Below are 27,015 nucleotides of genomic sequence, written 5' to 3' on the forward strand. Positions count from 1 at the left end.
ACAAGATTCTGAACATTAATTAAGTTAGTTTGCTTCTGAACAATTTAGAAAACCACCTTGTACGCATCCTATAAATTTGTCTGCTAATTTAATGACTGTCTATACACATATTAATGTTTCCATTGATTAGTTGCATGCACAGTTACATGTATCACTAATTTCCAAATTTATGCCATACCAAATATTCCATCTCTATGGTAGCCTATATTATTTTCTGCCCTTCATTGCTTTTAAGTTGACCAAACTGATTCAAGTTGTCTCAATGCCTCAATAATTAAAATCCCCATTTGCACCATCTCTCCAACAGTTTATTCATTTTCCCTACCTTCCTATTTCTGTACTTCTTAAGAAATTGGGACTGGCAGTTTCCTGAGATTATTGCCTTCATGGTCTTGCTATGTAATCTCTTTAATATCTAAAGTCCCCGAACAGGACCATAAATTACTTCATATAAAAAGTAAATGCTTGTTTTATTGCTGTGGAGCTATAAAATCTGAGGCATTGAGTGATCGTGATACTATTCACATTTCCATTTAGAATGGTTTATAAAACATTACTTACTAGTTCTTATATAAGTTAAGGATGTCCTTTTAAAACCCAATGTAAAATGGGGAAAAAACAGCTGTGGCTTGAATGCTATATTCTCCTAGTACTGGCATATTTCCCAGTGGTCTTCAGATAGGCATGGGGTCTTTTTTTTTATCTACACAAATTGATTTTAGGTAGCCAAGGGACATACATAAAATGGATAGGGCTGACCTGTCTTTGTACAAAGAGGATTAAATGTGCCGCTGCATAGTTTCAGTGTAGACACTAATTACGCATCTACACACACGTGCCTGCTTCATATAATAAAAAGAAAAGGATATTAAATTTTATCCCTATGTGTTCAAATAATTGCTGCTGAATATTCCAACCACCAAAGATGCTGGATTAAAAGGAAAGAATGACCAATTCATCCAAGAATAACAAACCCACATTCATATTTCATAATATCACACAAGCACAGGGACAGGTTCCTTAGCTTATTGAGTGCACCAACTAAATATGCCATTCATACTAATTGTATTTGTCTCCTCAGATTCTACTACTCACCAAAGAAATGATTTACAGTGCCTATTATCCCATTGATCCATGTCTCCAGGCTGAAGGAGAAGCTGAAGCACTCAGAGGAAACCCATACAGTCAGAGGCTGTGTGGGTTTCACACTGCACACATACACCACTCAAAGTCACAAACCTGGGTTGCTGGTGTGGAGGCTGCAGCCCTACTAGTTGCAACATTAATCCACTCATTTTGTAGGTCTTAATTCACATTCCTAATCTCTTCCAGAACTTTCGTCTCTTTCCCTGTCATTTCAGCACCAGGGCACCATAATATTTCACAAAGTACAGAAATGAACTGAGAATACCACAGATAAAATGAGGAGGATAACATTCATTATTAGTGCCCATCTTTATGATACTAGGGTGGCAGCCTCACTACCTTCCCATGTTCCACCATTCTATTAGTTTGTTGCTTAACAAATGCTCCACCACTCTTGTTCATGAATCAATTAAGCATGATCAACTTATTCTGTTTTAAAAATAATTTCTTCTCCTTTCTGAAAAATAATAATTGAAATATCCTGATTTGAAACAGTGTTCAAAATGCAAGTAAATGGTTGCAACTTTTGACAAAAAAATGTCAGCCATTTATCCTGTAATTAAAAATGCCTCACACTTCCTCATCTAACACATCAGAAAATTTCAAGACGTTTAATAACAGAACGTTTAAATGAAAATTTGATGGATAGTGTCCAAAAGTATGTCAAAAATTTACTGCCACCTCATCAAAACATTACAAAAATGCCACAGGTTCAGAAAATGAAATAATATTCAGCCTGGTGTTTTGCCAAATAGATCAGTAAGAAGTCATACCTTGATATTTAGGCCAGGTGTCCATTTCCAAATAAACTGATTAGCTGGGGAGATGGGAATAGATTTTTGCTCACTGATCAAGTTCCCTAGGACCAAAATTATCAAATGAACAACTAATGACTTATAAAAGTCTAACACACCCCCACAACAGGTACATTTAAGAACACACAGAAAATAATTTGACTAAGCAATTAACAAATCACTCCCATTCTGAGGCATTAGGCAGAAATTTGCCAAATGGTCATAACAAGAGAAAAATGTGAACCTTCATCTGTCACCTCCCAGAAATCTAATCTAATTTCCACGGCCATGGCATTGAATCAACACCCAGCATAATAGACCACTTGTGTTCAGGTTGCGTAATTATTGGCTATAGCAAAGCCTTCAAAGCTAATCTGTAATATTGCTCCAACACTCATCCTTGCCTCTCAACTGCCAAGGACTTGCTTCTTTCTCCTCAGTTCACTCTCTCGGTCTCAAATTTAATTCTTGTCCTTCATGGCTTTATCCACACAAAATCTCATCAATCTTGTCCTCAGTGAACCAATTTTGAAATTCTACTGCTGCAAAGTAGAACAACTTGGGATGTTTCATTGGAATTGTTATTCCAAATATTCTGTACAATATTCAAAATCAAAACAATTAACTACTTGTGTCCTTTAAATAACTATTAATTGCTCCTTGTTGCATTTAAGTGGATCCTTCAGGATCACAAGTTACAACAGATGATGAATTTATTATACCTTAAAATAAACATTCATGTCTTACATGCCTCACATTGCTCTGATAGAGTCTATAGCTTCAATTCTAAAACACTTTACAACAACTCTAATAAATATGCAGGTATGGAAGTTGCACAGGAATATAAAATCCAGGAATTTTGGAAAATTTTGGACACTGGCTCTTTTGGAGAACAGTTTGTTCCAAATGGACTATGTACCAATGCAAAGAAATAAAAATTTGAAATCTGCTCAAATTCAGGGGAAAAAAAAAGCTTTGTCTCTCAGTTCTTTCTACACTAGGTGTATTGCCCCTGCATTAACATGGTGGTGAAACAGTAAAGCCAGCTAAGAGGATGACCTCCATTTTAATATTAGCAAACCCAAGAGCTTATGGCACTTGTTGAATGGATAAATGGAAATTAAAGCATAGCAACAGGCCATTTTCTCCCACTAATCATATGATGGTGTTAATCTAATAAAAGTTGAGGAAAGGGATGGGTTGAATTAAATGATCCAAGGCAAAACTGTTTGAAAGGTGACATTCCAGATAGATTTGGGATTGCTGCAAATAAAGCAGCCAGTGAACATGCTAACTTAACCTTAGTTTCAAGATGAGCCAAATTCTGAAACATAGACAAAATATTGGCTTAAACGTGTATAATAAAAAAATTAATTTGAGTGGTTAAGTGTTCATGGCAAAAAATATCCTGATTGATCTCTGCTGTGTTCCAAATACAATACAATTCCGATTATCCAAAATCAGATTCTCCAAAATCCTCATTTATCTGAATTTTTTTTTAAAAATTGGATAAATGAGAATATCCAAAACAAATCAGATATCCTAATTTATTCAAAATTTTTTTCAGAGCCAAACTGATCTCACAGGTTGAAACAAAAATCACTCGGCATGAAATTAGAACAATTGTCCTAGTTTCAGGTAACCCTCTCCCCTCTCTCTTACCATTTCTTCTTTATCTTTCCCTATTGACTTTTCTCTCCAACTCTCTGTCTCAAACTACGTGCCACTGTCTCCCAGCCGCAAGTGGTCGGAAGAATCCCTTGTCCTGGCGTCATTAAGGAGAATGGCCTCCTGGGCAGGACCTTTGGCTCAGTTGCGTCCCCTCCCCTCCTATCCCCTTCCTTCCCTCCTTGGCACACCGAAACTCCCAGCGCCAAACCCTCCCCTCAGCATACTACTGCACATGCACGTTGTGATTTGCTGTTGCTTCTGCACTGTATTTTTTTAAAATAATCAGTAATCCAATCACCTGACCATTTGAGATAATTGGAGTTGTACTGTACTTTGTAGACTTTCACAAAGCAAGCTTCATTTTTAAAAAAATCTACAGTACAACTCCAATTATCCATTCTCTGACTATCTGGAAATACCAATAGTTCGGCATGAGGAACTCATTTGATTCTTTTTCCTGCTCTCTCTTGAAACACATCTGGAGCTTATTTCTCACACGCACTGGTTCAATGGAGAATTTATTACTCTATTGTGTTACATTTTTAAACAGCAAATTAAAAGTGTTGAAGAATTCAATAGTCTCTAATACAAGGGGAGGTCATAAAATGGAAATAGATACAAAAGTTCATGAATCTGAACAGTCAAGTCACAATTAGATGACTTGAGATGATAGATGGCTGCCTGTGGAGGAATATTAGACTTTACTTATCTTTATAATGCCTCATCAAATATGAAGGACAAAACATTTGATATCCCATACTTATTCAATTGACATTGATTTAGGTTCATCGAGAACAAATTACCAAAAACTCTTGAAAAGAATGACAAATGATCTTGCCAGCAAAAATTTGGCTTGTGAAAAGTTTCCTCACCCAAGGAAAGGCCTTGCTATATTCTATGAAAACAGCATTCCATTTGCAGTTGATCAAACTCAAAGCTGCATAATCCAAGTAGACATCGCTACACATTTCTAGTGAAGAATTCTTATCAGAATTTGTTCACAAACTCTTGCCAATTACTAACAATGAAAACAATTGATTCTCACCATGTGGTCAACCATGGGCTTACCAGTTTCAAAAGCATGTCAACTTCACCCCCAGAGGAGAGAACCCCCTGGATTGGCCATACACCAATGTCCGTGGTACGTACAAAGCTGCACCATGCCCCCATCTTGATAACTTGGATCACATCAGTTCTGCTAATGCCAGCAAAGACCATTGGCAAAGCAAACCAAGGCAGGTCGCAAAAAGATCAGGACGTGGACAGGGGTGAGGGGGTGGAGCAAGGCGGGGAAGGCCGCAGCAGATTGTTTTGAGACCACAGACTGGAGTTGTTTCAGTGAAGTGGCCACCTACAACAGTCATGTAAACATAAAGGAGTACATGAGCTCAGTGACTGGCTACATCAGCAAGTGCACTGAGGATGTTAGCGAGATCAAATGCTTCACAACCAGGACTAACCAGAAACCATGGGTTGAATGCAGAGATCCGGACCCTTTCAGAACTTACAATGCTGCCTGCAGGACAGGGGATAGGATGGCACTAAGATCAGTCCAGGGCTGAACTCTGCTGTTACCCAGAAGCCAAATCTAGGGTATGCACAGAAGATCCACAAACAGCTGTGAGACACCAGCAACATGAGGCATATGTGGCAAGGGATCAACACTGTAACGGATCACGAGTCAACCTTGTGAGTCAAGGATGATGATGATGCATCCCTGATGGACATACTAAACATCATCTATCCACGCTTTGATGAGAAGAACAGGATGACACCAAAGAAAGCTCAGAATCCCCCGACGAATGTTCCCCTGCTTTGCTATGGCAAAGGTGAAGAGAATTCTACCAAGGTGAACCCACACAAGGAGGAGGGACCAGACAACATACGTGGTGGGGTACCAAAGCACTGCACAGACCAATTAACAGAGGTCTTCACGGACATCTTCAACACTTGACTGCTGCAGTCCATTGTTCCTACAGGGTTCAAGCCAATTACCATCATCCACAGTACCCAAGAACGTGACAATAACAGGCCTCAAAAACTACTGTCCTGTGGCAATGACCACCACCATTATGAAAATCTTCAAGTGATGGAACGCATCAAAGCACATCTCCCAGAGATGCTGGACCAATTTCAATTCACCTATAAAAGAAACTGATCCACAGATGATGCTATAGCCTTGTTTCTTCATTCCATTCTGGCCCATCTAGAGAACAATGCTTCATAGGCCAGGCTGGGGTTCATTAACTTCAGCTTGATGTTAATATGATCATTCCGCAAAGGCTGGTGGAGAAGCTGTCCTTGCTGGGACTCAACACCCCTTTCTGCTAATGGAAAGACCAGTCACTCCAGGTCGGTAGCAGAACATCGAGCACTGTCACGCTGAGCACTGGTGTACCTCAGGAATCCATGCTCAGCCCTCTTCTGTTCATGCTACTGACCCATGACTGTATCGCCAGATCCAATAGTGTCATCAAGTTTGCAGATGACACAACAGTTCTTTGCCTCATCAACAGCAATGATGAGTTACACAACAGAGAAGACATGGAAAATCTTGTGAAATGGTGCGAGAGGTAAAACCTGTTTCAACATGGACAAGACAAAGGAGACGATCGTGGACTTCAGGAGGACCAGGAACAACCATCCTCCACTACACAACAACTCTGTATTAGAGAGAGTGGAACCCACCAAGTTTCATTGCAGTTCACTTATCTAGTGACCTACTGTAGACACTCAACATCTCCTCACTTGTCAGGAAAGTACAATATCAACCGCACTTACTGAGAAGGCTGAAGCAGAAAAGGTTACCAGCCACCATTATGTCAACCTTCTATGGGAGCTCTATTGAGAGCAACCTGACTGGCTGCATCACAGTGTGATACGGTTGCAGCAGAGAAATGGATTGGAGGTCAATCCACAGGACAATAAGAGCGGCAGAGAGAATCAGTGGAGTCTTTCTCTCCCCTCCCCCCCACCATCAAAGTGATCTACCAGGATCGTTGGCTGAAGAGGACACGCAAAATCATGAGAACCCCCTCCACTCTGCACACAGCATCTTTCATCTCCTCGTCTCAGCAAAGAAATACAGGAAAATCTGAGCCAGTACCACCAGGCTGAGGAACAGCTTCTACCCATGGGCAGTGAGAATGGGCAGGAGAACCAAAGGAACTGCTCACGTGAACCATCCAAAACTCTCATATTCATGAAATAATATTTATTTATTTGTATAGACGATTACTTGTCCTGCATGTGTATTGAATGTGTTCTGTCTGGTTGTGTCTGTGTGGTTTGTATTGAGGATTGCAGAAAGCCATTTCATTGGGTTGTCTTTGGCTTGGCTTCGTGGACGAAGATTTATGGAGGGGGTAAAAAGTCCACGTCAGCTGCAGGCTCGTTTGTGGCTGACAAGTCCGATGCGGGACAGGCAGACAGGATTGCAGCAGTTGCAAGGGAAAATTGGTTGGTTGGGGTTGGGTGTTGGGTTTTTCCTCCTTTGCCTTTTGTCAGTGAGGTGGGCTCTGCGGTCTTCTTCAAAGGAGGCTGCTGCCCGCCAAACTGTGAGGCGCCAAGATGCACGGTTTGAGGCGTTATCAGCCCACTGGCGGTGGTCAATGTGGCAGGCACCAAGAGATTTCTTTAGGCAGTCCTTGTACCTTTTCTTTGGTGCACCTCTGTCACGGTGGCCAGTGGAGAGCTCGCCATATAACACGATCTTGGGAAGGCGATGGTCCTCCATTCTGGAGACGTGACCCATCCAGCGCAGCTGGATCTTCAGCAGCGTGGACTCGATGCTGTCGACCTCTGCCATCTTGAGTACTTCGATGTTAGGGATGTAAGCGCTCCAATGGATGTTGAGGATGGAGCGGAGACAACGCTGGTGGAAGCGTTCTAGGAGCCGTAGGTGGTGCCGGTAGAGGACCCATGATTCGGAGCCGAACAGGAGTGTGGGTATGACAACGGCTCTGTATACGCTTATCTTTGTGAGGTTTTTCAGTTGGTTGTTTTTCCAGACTCTTTTGTGTAGTCTTCCAAAGGCATTGGGTTGTACTTGTATATCATATGACAATAAACTTGACTTAACTTGATGAATTAGTTTGCAGTAATACAAGCTTGGAAAGTTATAAATTGTACACAAAAAAATAAACCATATTTTCTAATTTTACATAAGATGTATCAATTTATTGCTTCTGTTCTACTATCCAAAGGAATGAATTCTTACAAACTATTGACTCTTCTAATAATGATGGAGCAAGTAAGCTAATATTTATAGCTGAAGTACATGTGATATACATAGTCTGTTTGTCAAAGAATGTTCATGTTCATGGCCAAATATTTAACAAGTCCAGTCAGTGCAGATCGGTAACAACATCTCCTACTCATTGCCAATCAACGGAGATGCATGTCAAGGATGTGTGCTTAGCCAATGCTCTGCTTTCTCTACAGGCATGACTGTATGGCAAGACATAATTCAAATGCCATCTACAAATTTGCCCATGATACCACTATTGGTGGCAGAATTACAGATGGCAAAGAAGCATACAGGAGTGAGATAGATTAGGTAGTTGAATGGTGTCACATGAACCACCTTGCACTCAATGTCAGTAAAACTAAGGAATTGATTGTGGACCAGGATGGGGATGCCAAGTGAACACAAACCAGTCCTCATCAAGGGGTCAAAGGTGGAGAGGGTAAGAAACTTCAGATTCCTGGGTGTTAACATCTCTGAGGACCGATCCTGGGGCCATCATGTCAATGGGAGTTTGAGAATATTTGCTACATCACCAAAGACTTGCAAATTGCTACATTATGACTGGTTACATCATATGGAGGCACCAATGCACAGGGCAGGTAGAGGAAACAGAGGGTTGTAAACTTGGCCAACACCATCATGGGCATCCTTATGATGCAGTGCCTCAAAGAAAGCAGCATCTATTATCAAGGACCTTCACCACCCAGGATATGTCCTTTCCTCTTTGCTACTATCAGAGAAGAGGTACAGGAGCCTGAAGACACACACTCAGTGTCACAAAAACAGCCTCTTCTCCTCTGCCATCAGATTTCTGAACAAACAATGAATCACTTTCTTTTATATTACTTTTTTAAAATCTTATATTTACATAATTTGTACTTTGTTCTGCATAATACTGCTGCAAAAATAAATCCATGACAATAAACCTGATTCTGATAACCTATTGAAAAGAGGAATACATTTACCAAACTAGGTGAAATGCTAAGAAATTTAAAACGTAGAACTTTACAGCACAGTACAGGTCCTTCAGCCCACAATGTTGTGACGACATATATAAACCAACTCCACAACAATCAAACCTTTCCCAACCTCACACTCATATCCCTCTATTTTTCTAACATCCTTCATTTGAATTTACCTATTATGCCAGCCTATACCACCACTCCTAGCAAAGCATTCCAGACAAAATAAACCTTACCTCTGATATTTGCCCCCCACCCCCCAACTTCCACTCATCTTAAAAAGATGTTCTCTGGTATTTACTGTTATTGCCCCAGGAAGGAGGTGCTGGCTGTTCTTCCTATTTAACTATGCCCTTCATAATCTTATCTACCCCTATTGTTACTTTTTATCATTCAGCTCTCCAATGGGAAAAAACCCTAGCTCTGTCAACCTTGCTTCTAAGATTTCTTCTTCAATCCAGGCAATATCCTAGTAAGTCTCCTCTGTACCACCACTAAAGCAGCTACATTCTTCCTCTAATGAGGGGACCAGAATTGAACACAATCCTCCCAAGTGTGCTCTAATCAGATTTATAGAGTTGCAATAATACCTCATGGCTCTTGAGCTCAACCCCCCGATTAATGAAGTCCAACATACTGTACAACTTCTTAACCACCTTATGATCTTATGTAACAACCTTGAAGGATCTATAACTCTTGACCCCAGGATCTCTCTGTTTCTCCACACCATTATGAAGCCTGATGTTAATCATGTGTTGCACAAGAAATAGAATCAACGTTCCAGGCTGATCATTTTTTCTCCATGATTGCTGCCTGACCTTCTGAGATTTCTAACAGTTTTTTGTTTTTATTTCAATTTCTAGCATCTGTTGTGCTTTTCTTTTACATTTACTGAAGTGGCTTGGATGGACATGAAAAGTACTTTCAACAGAAAAGGCAATAGGCAATGCCCTGAAAGCATTTGATTTGTTGATAATTAGATTTCTTTCTAACTGAAAGTTTGACAACCATTATTTAAAAAAATCACACTCCATTGTCTTGTTATCAAGGTTAGTGGATCCTAACAAAAAAAAACTCCTCTGCTAACCATTTGTATTGATGTAAACCTGAGCCTCCTGACTTTCTACACAGGAAAATGCTTTATGCGCCTTACTAGAACATTTCCACTCTGAAAAGAAATAATGAATGATGAAAGTCTTGAATTTAGTTTATCTGACATTTTTTCCAAGTTAAAATTTTTTAAAAATTGTGTCAATACAAAATTGTCATAGTTATTTAAAACTATTTATCATATCTCACCTGTAAAGTATATCTGTTCTTAAAGCAGTTTGTGACTAGTTCTCCTTTAGACAACTGGTAGAGCCATGTCAATTTTCGCCCACTGTGCCGACTGGCATAGAATGCTGTGAATCTCTGGTAACTCCGTTCCAACTGCAATTATACAAAGCTGGGATTTATTTGATAATTTTATTAATTGTTTACTGTTTATAAAGCTTTGACAATAACATGAACTAAGGCTCTGAACATATCAAATTTACCTCAGATGGAAGTGCAAATGTACAAGACTGCTGAAAGGGCCATGAACCGGAGCTCAAAACCTGAATACTGAAATCCACTGAAGGGCAAGAAAAAATATATTAATTAAAAAAAACACTTATGGTCTTGTTGAATCAAAATATTAATCTACAACAAAGTTGAAGAGAACAATAAAAATTACATGGAAATAAACCATGTGTAGGCCTGAAATTTTATAAATGTTTAAAATAAATTGCACTTGCTGTGTTTAAAAGTGCCAATCATCCACTCAAAACAAATGGCTCACCCTCTGCTAAACAATGATTATGATTTCTGATATAAATCAAAATGTTTACACATTACTAACTCTGCCTGGGCACTATTTAAAAATGTATTGTGAATGAAAATTATTCCTCGGGAGGGGGGGGAGGGGAGAAGGTTGCATTCCTTCAAAACTGTCTATGTCTGGATTTTCCATATGGCAAAGCTCCATGACCTGCGCACAAATAAAGAAATTCCAGTGGGGAAAAATGGTTTTAACTTTTTGTTAGATAAACTTTGGAATATGAAATCAAAATGTCCTCTTACGAGTGATTTGGGAATTCCAAAGTGCAAATTTCTGTAATGCTGGTGGGGATGGGTGGGACTGTAAAATGAAACTGTATAGACTCACTCTGAAATGAACAAATTACAGATCACTGTCCACAACTATACTTACAATCAAGTGGTTCCGAGTTAGACAAATGTTTTTTGAATTGTTCATTCAAGTCTTTGCTCACGCCAATATCTTGAAACATTCGTTGTAGTTTAGAGGTATACTCAAAGCCACAGGCTTGCTTAAGTGGAAAGGAAAGAACTAAGAGTTAATGTAATTCATCCTAGTGTTCTGATGACCTGCTCCATAAAAATAATCTGGGCACATCTATTTAATTTGAATTGTTATGGAATCATAGTTCTATAAAATCTGTAGATCCACATTGTAACACTAATTGAAAAGTTTGAATTTGCAATTAAAAATAAACAGTAAAAAGTACCAAGAACAGCAATAACTTTGTCTCTCAGCCAAGAGATTGTGCCACCACAGAGGTGTTCAAAAACAAAATTGGTACTTGTCAAAGCCTTTCAAAGCAACCCAAACTTGGAGTTTAAAGTGTTCATGATACAAAAAGGCACAGTTTCTTCTGGACTTTGCCAGCAGTTCTACCCGGAACTGCCAGCGTTTATTTTCACATCTGCTGGCGAGTTTGGGACTCTTGACAAAAATGTGGAAATCCTGAACTAATTCGTCATGGTTTGCCTGCAGTTTCCCAACATAGCATGGACTCCCGTCAATAGAGCAAGAGCTTTTGCTGTAAAATCTACTCTCAGATCCTGCTCCAGGTTAAACCCGACACACAATCTGTGGGCCTGTTCATTCCAAATCAAGATTTTATATCTGCATGAATGTGAAAGCTACTTTTGTGGGGTTTTTTTTAATAAATTCTGTTTAAAATGTTAACTTTTTCAAAATAATTTCATAGTTAATAGCTTCTAAATGTTTCTTAACATCAGGGCATTCAGAAGAAATAATACCCTTTAGGACCGACAAAATGTATGGAAAAGTGCCTTTGCTGTGATAGTTGATCGGAGAAGCAATGTCTATTGAGGCTTGCCCACATGAAAGTACAGAAGGCCTCACTGGTCTTGGTCATTCTGCATATGGACATGGTTCAGCAGCAAACGCAGGTGGCAGGCTTCACTAAACAAAGCCTGGGTCAAATTGTCAATTAGTGCCACTAACCACAGTTTCAGAACAATTGATTAAAAAATAACAACATAACCATAAGCTCAGACATCATTGACTGGGCAAGGAAAGACTCAAAACATCCACTCTGAATTATTAATTCAACTCAAATGCCTCCATTTTAATAACAATAAAATAGCTAATGAAGCTTCACTGATAGCATTGCTGCCTACTGTAGAAATCACATCAACAATCCAAGAACAATTTCCCAATGGGAAAATGTAGCTAGCAGGCAGGAAGATTAATGGAAAATTCATTTCGAGGAAGCTGCGCGGACCTTTAGTTTGGAGATCATGCTGGCTTCTGCATCATCACTTGCACTGTTCTGATGAACCAGTCTCTTGGCTAACATCTTGGCATAGAACTTCTGAAATACATCTTTGTCTTCAATATACTTGAATACCACCATCTAGAAATTGACAAATCATTAAGTAGTTTTAAAAATGCAAGTATCAGTATATTTATAGTCAAAGAAACTGCACTAAAATCGACAGATGGAAAATAGCTGCCCAGAGAGCAGACAAACGGGACATCGAGCTTTGGAGTGAGAACACGGTTTCTTACACACTTCATTTATTCCACGTTTTCCCCTCCGTGCTCCAACACTCGGTTTTCTTCCTTTGCCTTGGCTCATCAATGATCTTTCCTCTTCAAACCCCTATGGCTGGTGGGGGGGGGCGGAAGGCAAATTGACCGTGCTGCAACCACCTCTTCTGGAAGGTCATTGCATTCAGCCACCACTCTCTGAGTGAAGAAGCTCCCTCTCATGTTACTTCAAAACTTTTTCCCCCTAACCCTTAATTTGTGACCCCTCGTTCCAATCTCACCTACCCTCCAGGGGAAGGGACTATTCACATCTACTCTATCAAATCCCCCTCACCTTTCTACGCTCCAATGAATAAAGACCCAGTCTAATGAATCTTTCTTTGTATTCTAGATACTGCAAACCAGGCAACATTTTAGTAAATCTTCTCTGCACCCTCTCAACCTTATTGATATCCTTCCTATAATTTGGGGAGCAGAACTGCACACATTATTCCAAATTTGGCCTCACCAATGCCTTGAACAGTCTCGACACCACCTCTAAGCTCCTATATTCTATGCTTTGATTTGCCTTCTTCTCCACATGAGAAACCACTTTCAAAGAACGATGAACTGTTATTCCAAGATCTCTCTATTCCTCGGCATTCCTCAATGCCCTCCCCTTCACTGCATATGTCCTGTTTTGATTATTATTCCCAAAATGAAGCACCTCACACTTATCGGTATTAAACTCCATCAGCCATCTTTCAGGCCACACTTCTAAGCAGTTCAAATCCTTCTGCAGTTCCCAAAAACCAGCTCCACTATCCACAACTCCCCCTATTTTTGTATCATCCATATATTTACTAACCCAATTTACAAGTCCATCATCCAAATTATTCATGTAAATGACAAACAACAAGGGACCCAACACTGATCCCCGAGGCACACCACTTGCCACCAGCCTCCATCCTGACAGACAGTTATCCTCCATAACTTTCTGGCATCTACCTTCTAGCCACCAGTGAACTCATCTGACTAACTCAACATTAATATTTAACCCCTGAACCTTCCATACCAACCTTCCACGTGCAACCTTACTGAAGGCCTTACTGAAATCCATATAGACTACATCTACTGCTCTACCCTCATCTACCTTCCCCCAAAAATTCAACAAGATTGGTCAAACATGAACTTCCCCGCACAAACTCGTGTTGGGTGTTCCTGATCAGTCTCTGCCTCTCTAGATACTTATACATATTATCTCCAAGAATACTTTCTATTAGTTTACTTTACATCATACACTGATGTCAAACTTACAGGCCTCCTTTCCTTTTCTGATCTGTGCCTCTATATCTCTTTATTAATCAAGGTTCTTGCTCTTCAACTTACTTGCTCTTCAACTTACTAGGAACCTGTTAAACGATCCCACTCTTAAATGGCATCATGCTCTTTCCAATACTTGTGCCAGTATACTATGTTAACTCCTGCTTAATCATGTCAAAATTGACCTTGACCCAATTTTGGAGTCTAAATTGAGAACCAGTGTTAACCTTTTCCAGAACAATCTTAAAGTTAATAGAATTGTGGCCACTCAATTCCTTTTGATACCTCAAGATATCTGGCCAGCTTCATTTTCCCAGTTCAATGTCCTCTTCCCTGATATGCCCATCCATATATTGCTGGAAAATATTCTCATCGACACAAAGTTTACCCATCTAATCCTTTGGCATTCCTCAACCAATGTTGGGGAAGTTGAAATCACTGAAAACAACAGCTTTGTTATTTTATTTATTATTATTGGAGTGGCATGGTTGGCGTAGCGATTAACGCAATGCCTTTAGAGTGCCAGCGATCTGGATCAGGGTTTGAATTTCGTGCTGTCTGGAAGGAGTTGTATGTTCTCCCCATGTCTGTATGGGTTTTCCCCGAGGGCTCCAGTTTCCTCCCACCATTCGAAACGTACTGGGTGTGTAAGTTAAATGGTCATAACTTGGATGCATGGACTCGTGGGCCAATATGGCCTCTTATTGTGCTACATGTCTAAATTTTGAAATTTAAATTTTTACAGAGATCAGCAATCTCTCTGCATATTTGAACTCTAGCTCTCAGTGATTACAGTAACTTCCGTTATAGCTACAACATCCCCTTGTTCTGTGCCTGTCGACACAATATCTCACCTGCTTTTCCCCAGCAGACTTCTTGCATTAAAAAAAACACAATGAAGTTTACCTATCTAACCTTGATGCTTGTCCTCTACCATCCTGTTCTGCTTCAGCACACTTTCTGTGCTTTTTTTTTAATTAAATTTAGATATACATCATGGTAACAGGCCCTTCCAGCCCATTCCAACTGCTACCAGTCTAGTTTCAAGGCTCCTGGGTGAATCTCCCAGCAAGAATATTGGTCCCCCTCTGGTTCAGGTGTAGCCTTTCTTTCTTGTACAGATCACTGTGTTGTCTGAGAACAGATCTCAACTGTTTATAAATCTGAAACTCTCCCTCCTGAACCAACTGCTAAGCCATATTTTCATGTGCTCTATACCATTTCTACTGAAACACTGGTAGCAACCCACAGATTACCACCTTGGAGGCCTTACTCTTTAAAAATCGGTGTCCAAACGCTGAAATCATTTGGCAGGACCTCATCCTATATCACTGGTACCAATATGTACCATGTCTTCTGCTTGCTCACTCTCCCCTTTAAGAATGTGTTGAGACATCCCAGACCCGGGCACTCAGGAAGCAACATACACAGAAGTTGGAGCAAGAACAATTTAAAAAGGCAACTGCCAATGGTTGTGAGGATCAGTTCCAAGGAGACAAAGCAAGTGCAGTTTGAAAAAGCAAGCTGTGTTTCCTAGCTAAGTAGCTAATCAACAGCTTCCAATAACATGGAACATTAAGGTCTTTTGCTCAAAATGTTGACCATCCTTTTTCTTCTGTTTAAGTCAAGGTACAGCAAGGTCAACCCCTCCCGTAGAAAGTGTGGTCAGGGAACCTTCCAATGTCCCTGATGACTTGGAAGATGATTTGGAAGTGAATACAACTGCATCTCCTGACTGACCAGATCAAGTAGCTGGAGTTGCATCTGGAAGTACAGCAGACATTGGGGTTGCTAAAGACATCACAAATAAGAGCTTTCGTAACATCTCGCCGAAAGGAAGTAGCTGGGTGACTATCCAGAATGGCAGAGGGTGTAACCTCTATGGCAACTCCCTCAGTATGGTATATTGTTTTGGGTATTGTTGGGGAGGTTGTGGGGAAAGATCTATCGGAAGGAAGTTGCAGCTGCTGCGACAGTAATAGATGATTCAATAGTCAAAGGGACTTTATTGCTGTTAATATACAATAATGTCCTATAGAGCAAGAGAGTTCAGATTTCCACTCATAGAACAACCAGTCTTTGATCATTTCTACTAACTATGGCATGTGTTATAAACCCAATCAATATACTGAATAACTTTAACATGGCAAGCCATTCAATGGTTATAGGGAGATGGTTAAATACTTTATTATCTGTAACTCTACAACATCAATAAAATTTCCATTTTATTTGTTCACATAGAATGCTTTTTAATCTTGCTGCCTGTAGACAAGGTATTGTAATCAACGAACAAGCTAGTCCATGAAAAACTGTAACAGGGAGACATTTGAGGTTTATTAGGATTGTGAAAAAAAACTTTTCCTTTTATTGATTGTAATATTGCTACATGAACTGTGTGTCAACAGCTTTTAAAAGTACTCACCACTTGATTAAGTGTATCTTCAAGCTCAGCTTCTTCAGGATTCTTGGAGCTGTAGAACACAAATTGAAGTGCCAATACTAACTCAATGCACACAAAAGTTATAACCATAGATTTTCCAGAACAGTAAAAAATACTAGGCAGAAAAAGCAAACCCTCCCATTTTATTATATCACCTCTTTTATGTGTTTAAAGGACAGCATTCTTCTACTGTTTTGTGAATGGAACTTGTTCTGGGCTACCCATGTGATAATATTGCACAACATTTGTGTTTAGGATCAGCAGTGCTCTGTACAATTTACTATGAATAGACCTTAAAATGTAAGTATACTTACCTCTGTGGCCAGCACTGACCAAGGGCAACTTACCTCTGCAGCAAAATCAGACATAATTGAATAGCACCCAAGAATCATTATTAAAAATATGACAATCGTATGCCTCATTTTTCGATCAGAATCCTCAAAAAAAAGTCTGCCTACATTGTGGTTTACGGATAACACAATAAACTTATCATTAATACTTTAACCATTGATTTAGTTCCAAATATGTGAATTTAGAATCAAAGCTAGCTTAGTGTGAGCACTCCTGACTTAGAATCATACATTGTAGATTTGCTTTCCACTCTAGGACTTAAAACAATTTGATAATGTGAAGAACACTTGAGTGTCTTTTGGATAAACAGCTTCTCTTTGATAAAGTGTGAACATACTCAAAGAAGCACCATATGAGGTTCTTGGTTTCAGAAACAGAGCCCAAGAATACAAAATTGAGGAAGATAATCAAAAATATTTACAAATCACTGATTAGAACACAGTACAACATTTAAGAATGTCAAGGCCTTAAAAAGAGTAAATTAAATTTTGTTGGAAAATTTGCCAACGTTCAGTTATGTGAATAGAAGCAGTGATTATTGAATTTAAATTTAAATGGAAGAGTACAAAATTATGAGGGGTTTGAATTACAGCAGATTAACAATATCCATTGGTAGAATCATAAATCAAGAAATCAGAAGTCACTGATTGAAAATTAATCCAAACATTGGGACCTGGCCATTGCTGGACCACACAAAATGTCAGAAAACAGAAAATGACCCCTAAGGGAACCCCTTATGTAAATAAATCAAAGGTAGAACAAAGTTTAAAAACAGCAATTAGTGCAACACCTTTACAGCACCAGTGAGGGAATTGAACCCCAGTCCAGACTGCTGGCATTGTAAAGGTTGACTCTGCTGTTGGTAGTACAATCTCCTTAACAGACAGTGCGGGCCTCAAACCCCAGCCCCAATCACGACAGGTTCAACTTTTACAGAGCCAGCGATCAGGACCGGGCTTCAAGTCCCATGCTGTCCGTGAAGAGTTTGTACTATCAGCCGCAGGTTCAAATGTGCTGGACCACTGGAATTGCTGGACCACTGGAGTTGCTGGACTACTGGAGTTGCTGGACCACTGGAGTTGCTGGACTACTGGAGTTGCTGGACCACAGAGTGCAGGATAAGAGAGGTACCTTTAGTTTAAAACAGTTAATTGTTGGAGAAAGAGAATTATTATTTTTTAAATGAACCGTTTTGCCTAGCCAACAATGAGAAGCTGAAACAACTCAAAAGGTCAGGCAGCATCCATGGATAAAAATGGTAGATGAAAATAGTCCTTATGAAAGGACTATGTTCCTTTACTCCCAACCTGAAACACTGATGAAATATTTTTACCCATTGTTGCTGCCTGATCTGAACTTGTTTGCTGAAAATTCCACCATCTTCAGTTTTAACATTTCTGAGGGGCTTCGCCTAGAATTGTTTGAAGTGAAAGTAGTTTAAAATTCTCTGGTAATCTTAAAACAAAGTACATTCAGAGAAATAATTGCAAATTTAAGGGGGAAAAAAACCCATGTGCAACCAAAAGAACAGTCTTTTTTTTAGAGTTTGTCTCTTAGAACTCAGATGTCCTGATATCTTGCTCTATACCCAATTCTCAATAAAATCAACTGGAACATTCTTCTAATATTGCTCAGAGCACATTCTTCCAGTGGGAGCCTAGTGTGCTCCCTTATGTGCAGACAGAATAGGATTAATTTATTTTTCTTGAAGCACAGGGTAAACATGATAGAACTGTACAAAATTATGAGATGCATAGTTATGGTGAAAAGCTTCCACTATTATACTAATGGAAATTACAAAGTCTAGGGGCAGAGGTTTAAGAGGAGGAGTGAGAGAGTTACAAGAATCTGAGGAAAATTTGGAATTTGGAATAAATTGGTAGTGGCCTGTTCCCTCACATTTAAAATTTATCTATATAAGCACTTGGAGTGTCAAGGTAGAGAAGGCTGAGCATCAAGAGGTGGTAACTGCAATTAGTAGAGATGGGTGCCAGATGGTTCACATGACCATAATGGACCAAAGGGCCTTTTGTCTGTGTTGCGTGTCTAACTTTAAGTGTGCCAGGTAGGGGACGAGTGGATTACAAACTCTCCTCATTCCCAACCTTACTCTTTCTTCAGTTTGTGAGAAATTATGAATGTCAATTTCAGACTATAAAGAAAATTTGTATGGCTGTAGTGTAGATTGTGGAGGGTTCTGTGGCCTCTCTGTCTGGAACCAGGTGAGAATGTGGACTGTGGAGGGTCACATGGCCTCTGTGTCTGGAACCCAGTCAGAAGTCGCATCACCTGCCAATTAAACTTGGACTCATGCAAAATTAATTTAGAGAATAATCCATTACCCTGGACATATAAGGGTATGCAGGGGAATATAAAGGGTCAACCCTTTAATGCACACCTGACCATTGGTCCCTTTAAAACACTTAGTGATTACCAGGGCCAAACTCCCCAACTTACATTAAAAGGCCCCCACGTACAGCAGCATAGCCATTTTGCTTCTTTGTCCCGTCTACGAATGCTGCTCGATGCCAGATCACACAAGTTATGGACATCGCTGGAGGAGTTGTTGGTAAGGTGTGCACTACACTTAGAGCAGGACTGTAGTATTGTGTGGGAATAATTAGCATCGAGTTGTACCCCGTTGAAACAGGGAACTGGGAGTATGTGTTGAAGTCCCTGAATGATAACAGTGTGCTTGTTACGGAATATTACTGCACATGTGTTTGAGAGAGACTAAGGAGCCATGGGTATCGGAGGTCAATGTATCCGACGTGACTGCTTTCATTTTTTAAAGTACTGACTGTTGTTATGTGTCTTCCCCGTTACTATTTCCCCGTTTGTGCAATAAAGATCATCCTTCATTTGTTTAGCCTGTGTCTGGACTCCTTTCTCTGCGAACCCACCAAACCAGATTTGATCACACATAACAATGGGTGAATTTTTTTACCTATTTTTCCTAAAGTTCTTACCTTTTTTTCAGTAGTGAGTCACAGTATCGTGCCAATAACTCTGGAGATTTACTTGATGACTGAGCCATTTTTGTCACTGCATTATTATTTATGAAACGGCCACATGCCTGCACAAAAGCAAACAACATTTTTCAATATCTCTGAGAACATGGCTGCTCACACTTCATACCTTCAACTGAAACATAACTAAGTTACAGGTGTACATCTGATCTTTGGCACTCCGGAAGAAGGGCTCAAGCCCGAGACTTTGAATGTCTTTTGTTTTCTATGAATGCTGCATGGCCTGCTGAGTTGCTTCAGCACTTTTGTGTACTAAACCAAATAACAAATAATGTTTCTTAATCTTGGCATTTTATATTTTTTATTTCAATTCTCTATTGTTCATGCAATGTTCTCTTTTAGCATCCAAAATTATTGTTTCCATTCTATTCTAATTTAACTCATGGAAAATTTGGATCACCAAGTAACTCAAAAACCTCATAATGTGGCACTGACATCCTTTTACCATTTTTCAAGAACAATGCAGATATCAAGTGACTCATTATCTCCATTTGTTTCATTTCCTGTCCTTCAATGTCCTTCCTAACAAAACTTTACTGAGTGTAGTGTTAAAAATTAAAAATTTCCAACTTCCATAGTCCTTTTGGCAAATTGGTTTGAAGGAATAAACAGTGCAAGTGTGACGATGATTAACTTGTCGGATACCCCAACATCTGAACATGATCTTGCAGACTTCACTTGGATACCACTATTTTGAGGATGTTGCAAGAACGTCACCATGGCATAAAGCATCTAGAGCCCACAACCTTCTAATTCACTGTACAGGGTATATTCTATATCAGGCATTTTTGGCGAAGATCCATATACTGCAAATGGACAAGTGGCATGTTTGAAAAGGTAACAACTTTGTGTTTCTTCCATATTTCAAAAGAGGAGATTGTGTCAACAGATGTATCGCTTTGCCATCAGTAATCCAATTCACTTGAATATAGAGCAATTGATCTTTGTTACTATTAGTTCTATCGTATGGATTATTTCCAAATCACGCAAAATTAATGTAAAGAATAATCCATAAATTATCCATTACTCTGGACACATGGACAATCTTTCTTAGTGGATGCATGCAAAAGGATGATAAACTTCACCAAGTATCACTTGCTTGAAAATAATCACCAAACCTATTGTACAGGTAAAAGTCATCATGAGTAAAAAAACATTCAACGACTACTTCAGTTGAAAACCAGTAAGCACCATTATAGCCCTCTTCAACTAAAGAATTAAGGGGAATTAGAGTTGTAACTATGGAAACAAGCAACTTTCCATTCAAGTATACTTCCTTTTTTTTGTTTCAGCATTTCTAATAAGCTCTGCATATGACATCCCACAAACTGCAACAAAAAATAACACTAAAAGAAATGCTATAAATCAGAAATAAATGCAGAAAATGCAAGAAATTCTCAGTTGGCAAGGATGGCATTTGTCCTCAGTAAAATAGTTAACATTTCATTAACCAATAGGTTATACACTTCATTAACCAATAGGTCATCAGTTCATAACTTTAATTCCAGAGGAGTTTTATCAGCATTTTTTCTGAAGGCTTTGCATCTACTTTTAACCTGTGCTGCGACTGACTGTGAATGGAAACAATTTTATTTGATGCAGCTGCCATACAATAATACTTACTTTATCCAAAGCAGCCACAAAACCAGCATCATTGTTGAAAGCTGACATCACTAACGCGTTATACTTCTTATGAACATCCAGAATTGTTTGTACATACATTTTGGGATCCTGAATATAAAAAAAACACAATGTAAATAGATTCAATCAAACCTTGAATGTCTAGGCTGAAACTTACTTATAGATACAAAAGCTTCTTAACAGTTCATTGCTTCAAAAACTTCAATGGGTTCAGAGAAATGGGAACTTGACAGAGATTGATACCACACAAAAGTCAATTCAGTGAGTGGCAATTTGACTCACTCTGGGGGAACACACACTCCTGTTCCTGGCCCAGTTGTAAACACTTACCTGAAAGTTACCCAAAAGAATGGGAGATTTTATTTTAATATAGGCTGATAATTGCATGCCCTTCTTCCACAGTGCATTCACACAATAGGTGAGAAAGTTAATACTGTAGCAGCAGCTACACTGTTCCTGAAAGAACACACGCAACCAGACGGGTTGAGCCCAGTGAGTAGACTAGTTTATTGCAGGCTGCTGGACTGTACTTATAATCCCAGCCCAGACCTGGCTGAGAACCGCACTGGAGGGCGCTGACGTCACCCGGCCCTCACATGGTCCCCCAATGCGGGCTTCTGAGCCCTGTTCTGGCGCCATTTTGGCCGGCTGCCCCGCCGCGTGGCTTACAAGTGGGGCCAGTTCGCCTGCCTAGTGGTGAGCCGCCACAATACAAATGTGTGCAAATCACTCAACTTCTCAAAAACAATTCTATAGCCAAATCAACACTTCTAAATTCCATTATGAAATTACTTCAGTGTATACTGTCTGAAGAGTGAATTGTTAAAAATGGCTATTAAAAAAAGTTGGCTACTAATTAAATTTAAATTGGGTGGAATACACTTCCTTTGAATTGTTAATTCAATCACTCCTTAGCTTCCTGTAAGTAGATGGGGTGATAAGGAAGGGTATGGCCTGCTTGCCATCATGAATGGGACACTGAGTAAAAGAGTAAGGAAGTCATGTTGCAACTATAAAAACTTTTGATTATGCTATCTCTGAGAGTACTACTACATAGCATTCTTGTTGCCCATTGCCATATGGATCTGAAGGCTTTGAAACGAGCTAAAGATATGTGCCAGAAATGCTGCCTGGATTTAAGGGTACATGGTACAAAGAGAGGTTGGAGCATCAAAGGCTAAGGTAAGGCCTGACAACTATAAAATTGTGAGAGACATGGTTAGGGTAGCCAGAATAGTTTTTTCCCCCGCACAGAGTGAAAATGTCCAACACAAAGGGCATGTTTCTGTGTTGTTCTATATTCACTTTCCCATCTAGTCTGTCAGCAAAAGAGATTAGATGAGAAACTATGAATATTTGCAAAATGGGAGGTGAATTTGTGGCTCCTATGAAAGAAAGTTGGTGTTCCAGAAAGCAGAGTAGCCAGAGGGACATAAATTAACTTTAAAACAAAATAAAAAACTTACATTCAGAGCAGCTTCTCCACACTTCTCAATAGCAGCCAAGCCCTGGTTGTGGATGTGTGTTTCTAGAAGTTTTTTCAGCTCCCCAAGGCCATCTTGGATTCGAGACACCAAGTTATACATTCTACCCAAATCTAGTACGAGTAAAAGAAGAAAATCTGCTTATTTATTTTTGATCCACGAATCAAAGGACATGACTGCTCAGACTAATAAAGAAAATCAATCTAAATGCCTTTGAAGATTAGTGGAAAGAACAAAAATCAGCATTTATAATCCTGTTGCACAAATCATGAACTGTTTCTATAAAAAGTATTTATATAATAGTTGCAAATGTGTATTTAAAACCATACCAATCCAAAAATTATACAACCCTTAAATTGAATTTTAGTTACGGTATTTGGTGGCATACAAGACCCACTGGCATACAAGACCACCCATTTCAGCAGGGAATATTAAGAATTTATTTTTGTGTATTATGGGAAAACATTTAACGTTATTGGAATATGTAGATACAGTATCCCCACACTGGTCCCACTGCCCCGCTCTCTCCCAAGGGGGGGGAGGGGGGGGGGGGCAGAAATGGGATCATTGTTGGGACTGGTGGCAGGACCAGTGTGGGGACCGACAGATGGCCGCCGGATGAGTCTTCTGACAGCCCACCACCATCCCACTCCCCCCGAGAGCCTTCCACAATCCCAAAACTGATCCCACCGCCCCAATGCTCCCCTCCCGACAGCCCAGTCCCCACACTGATCCCACTGCCCCATTCCCACCCCCCCAACAGCCCCCACACTCATCCCACCATCCCACTACCCCCCTCCCCGATAGCCCTTCACAGTCCCAAAACTGATTCCCCCCACCCTCCCACAGCCCAGTCCCCACACTGATCCCACCACCCCGCTCCCCTCCAAAAGCCCACCACTAGTCCTCAACAATAGATGACAGTGATCCCACTGAAACTACTGGGTGAGCATATTTTCTTTTTCTTCCTTTTTTTCTTTCTTTTCTATCGGGCTGTGGGGGAATTTTAAAAAAAATTACTGCATTAATTTTTAATGTTTTTAAACAAGAAATTTAATTTTAATGCATATGTGAAATTAAATGATTTTTTTTAATGGCAGTGATGCTAGTGAGTGAATGATCACTGTCAGTGTTACTCACCATTATCACCCTAATTTCAACTTTGCATACCTGACCCAGGGGATATTTTTCAGTCGTTTTAGGGGGGAAAAAAACGTGGGTCTTCTATGCCATCAAGTATGGTAATAATTATGTTCAGCACAGTGCAAGTCATACATAAATTTTACATCTCTACAATGCAAGATTTCTATATTAGAGAACCTGAACTTTGTTATCTGTTATTTCATTTAAATACCACCCTTACAAGAAATGTAGATAGTGGAATCCTGAGTGCACAAAGAGAAGCTGGATTCAGCAGGTCAAGCAGTACTCATGGATGAAAATATCTGATTATCCCTTAGCCCCTCCACAGCTTCCTACCCCCATCTTTAATTGCCTTAGTGCACTTGATATCACCTCTTCCATTTAGTCTCAATAAAGGATCCCAACCCAAAACATTAACTGACCATTTCTGCCCATGGATGTTGAATGCCTTGCTGAGTCCCTCCAGCTTTTGTCATAATTGAATACATTTGAAATCAACTGCCAATATTAAACAAATTATAATTCATCATTCTCAGAATCTTCTCTCTGCTCATAAAATATTTCCGTTGGGAAAGAGATACAGGAACATCAGAGCCAAAACCACCATGTTGAGAAACAGCTTCTTCCCACAGGCAGCAAGACTGCGGAACGACTGATAAAATGCTTATACCAGTGGTGCTCAACTTTTCTTCCACTCACATACCACCTTAGTAATCCCTTACTAACCACTTACTAACCTATGGCATCCTATGCAATAGGTGCCCTATGGTTAAGGTGGCATGCGTAGGAGGAAAAAGGTTGAGAACCACTGGCTTATATAATCCCGCCGTGACTTAACTATTTATTTAACAATAATATTTATTTATTTTAATTCTTGTATATGCCTACTGTGCATATGTATCATTTGTCTGTATGTGTGTTTACAGTGTGTTGCAGAGGACCAGAGAACACTGTTTCATTGGGCTGTACTTGTACAATCAGATGATAAATAAACTTGAACTAGCATAACATTCCAGATCATGTGGAAAGATTTAAAAATAGCTCATTCCTAAAATGGATAAATTAGATTCAGTTGTCACTCTTCATACACAGTAATTCGCCGATTGGCATAACAGGTCAACAGAGGATACCATTTCACTGGCCCTCCAATCTGTGTTAGGTACCCATGTAAGGCTCCAACAATCTACAAGTTCACTGACGACATCTCCATTGTTGGCCAAATGAAGGGAAGTGATGAGTCAGAATATAAGATGCAGATCAAGAATATGGTTGCGTAGTGCCAGAACAATCTTGCTCTCAATATCAGTGAAGCCAAGATGCTTATTGTGGACCAGGAAGAGGAGGCCCTAATGCACCTGCCTTCAATGACCAGACAGTGGAGGAACGACTGGTTCATTAAAGTTCCTGGGAATCCACATATCAGAGAACCTTTCCTGTAGCCAGCACATCAAAGTAAATGGTGAAGGCACACCAATGTCTACATATTGAGAAGTCTGGGAAGATTTTGCTTGTCATTGAATGCTCTAGTAAACGTCTACAAGTGTACTAAATTGATTTTTTTTTTAATTTAAAACTACAGCACAGTAACAGGCCATTTCGGCTCACAAGCCCTTGCACCAAATTACACCAAATTAGCCTGCATCCTCAGTATGTTTTTAGAACATTGGGTGAAACTGGAGCCCCGGGAAAACCCACACAGTCACAGGGAGAACATACAAACTCCTCATGGACAGCATGGAATTCAAACCCCGGTTCTGATCACTGGCACTGTAAAGGTGTTGCACTAACAGCGACGCCAACTGTGCTGCCCCGTGGAAACTATACTGACTAAACCAGTTTGTTTTTTTTAATTAATTTGCATGTCCAGGAACACAGAAGGCTGCAGGAAGCGGTAAAACTAGTCGAGTCGCCACAGGCATCGATTTCGCAGTCACTGAAGACGTCATGTGAGGAAGGCGCTAAGTCAAGAAGGCAACCAATGTCATAAAGGACCACCATTATCTTGGCTACAACCTCTTTTTGATGTTACCTTCAGCCTAAAAATGTTAGTTTTGTAGAAAATTTGGCTCCTAATTTGCATCTTGTAAGATCCTCTAACCAATCACAATTTTGCTACATTTGATTCTTGGTTACTCAATTACATGAGGGAAAAAAAGGCAGCTGCTTTGCCAAGTACTCCTGCTCAGTTTGCAGGGGTGACCCGAGTATCCAGCTGTCCATCACTTTTGTTCTCCATCTGACTCTGACCTTCTTGTTTGCAGTTTACTGACCCAACACAAGCTTGAAGATCAGCAGCTCATCTTAAATCTTGACAGACTACAGCTTTTCAGTCTACTGAATATTACAATGTTAGACAACTCACTTTTTGTCTTTATATCAAAAGAGGCCAAATTATTTTAAGGTTATGCATCTAATATTAACTTTGTTTCTCTTCACAGATACTACCTAATCGTTAGACATTTCTAGCACCCTCCTTTTGGTTTCAGCTGTCCTGCATTTAAGTTTTTGTGTCTCCTAATTTTCTTTTTCTTTTACTGACCTCAAAAACCTACTAAACAGAAAGTCCTGTGAATGCCAGGATCTCTGGGTAATCCTGGCCTCACCCTATCAGAGATATGTACTTCGGCCCATCCTCCTTTCTGAACCAACTAACTTGTTATTTTCATTTACCCAATTTACAAAGGATCTTCAACCTTTGTTTCTCTTCCTACACATATTCCTTCTTGTCTTTGCTCATCCTTTCCCAGAAATCTACCATTGGTCTTTATGTTTCCCATATATTGTTTCTCTGGCCTTTAAGAGCTTGCTGAAGCCTAAATATATTGACATACTACAGATCAGTCACATAATAGATGCATCATAAACTATCCATCAAATGTCCTCATGGCTGAATTCTCAGATTCTGAATAAAAGTACAAAAAAACACAAGGAAAAAAAATAGAAAAATCGTACAAATTTG

The 27,015-nt window shown here is 39.7% G+C and overlaps 1 protein-coding gene across 8 annotated transcripts in view; it reads right to left on the reverse strand.

Moving 5' to 3' along the window:
- Positions 1–27,015, reverse strand: part of cul1b (cullin 1b) — a 123,364-nt gene that overhangs the window by 27,717 nt on the left and 68,632 nt on the right. For all 8 annotated transcript variants that reach the window (XM_069912406.1, XM_069912420.1, XM_069912414.1 and 5 more), the window contains 8 exons: positions 22,896–23,026; positions 21,412–21,519; positions 19,729–19,835; positions 16,391–16,439; positions 12,398–12,529; positions 11,056–11,173; positions 10,361–10,437; positions 10,122–10,253 (listed from right to left, as the gene is read on the reverse strand). In XM_069912406.1, the coding sequence (XP_069768507.1) occupies positions 10,122–10,253; positions 10,361–10,437; positions 11,056–11,173; positions 12,398–12,529; positions 16,391–16,439; positions 19,729–19,835; positions 21,412–21,519; positions 22,896–23,026 (854 nt within the window). The remainder of the gene's footprint in view (positions 1–10,121; positions 10,254–10,360; positions 10,438–11,055; positions 11,174–12,397; positions 12,530–16,390; positions 16,440–19,728; positions 19,836–21,411; positions 21,520–22,895; positions 23,027–27,015) is intronic.

Source organism: Narcine bancroftii, chromosome 1, assembly GCF_036971445.1.
Source record: "Narcine bancroftii isolate sNarBan1 chromosome 1, sNarBan1.hap1, whole genome shotgun sequence".
NCBI lineage: Eukaryota > Metazoa > Chordata > Chondrichthyes > Torpediniformes > Narcinidae > Narcine > Narcine bancroftii.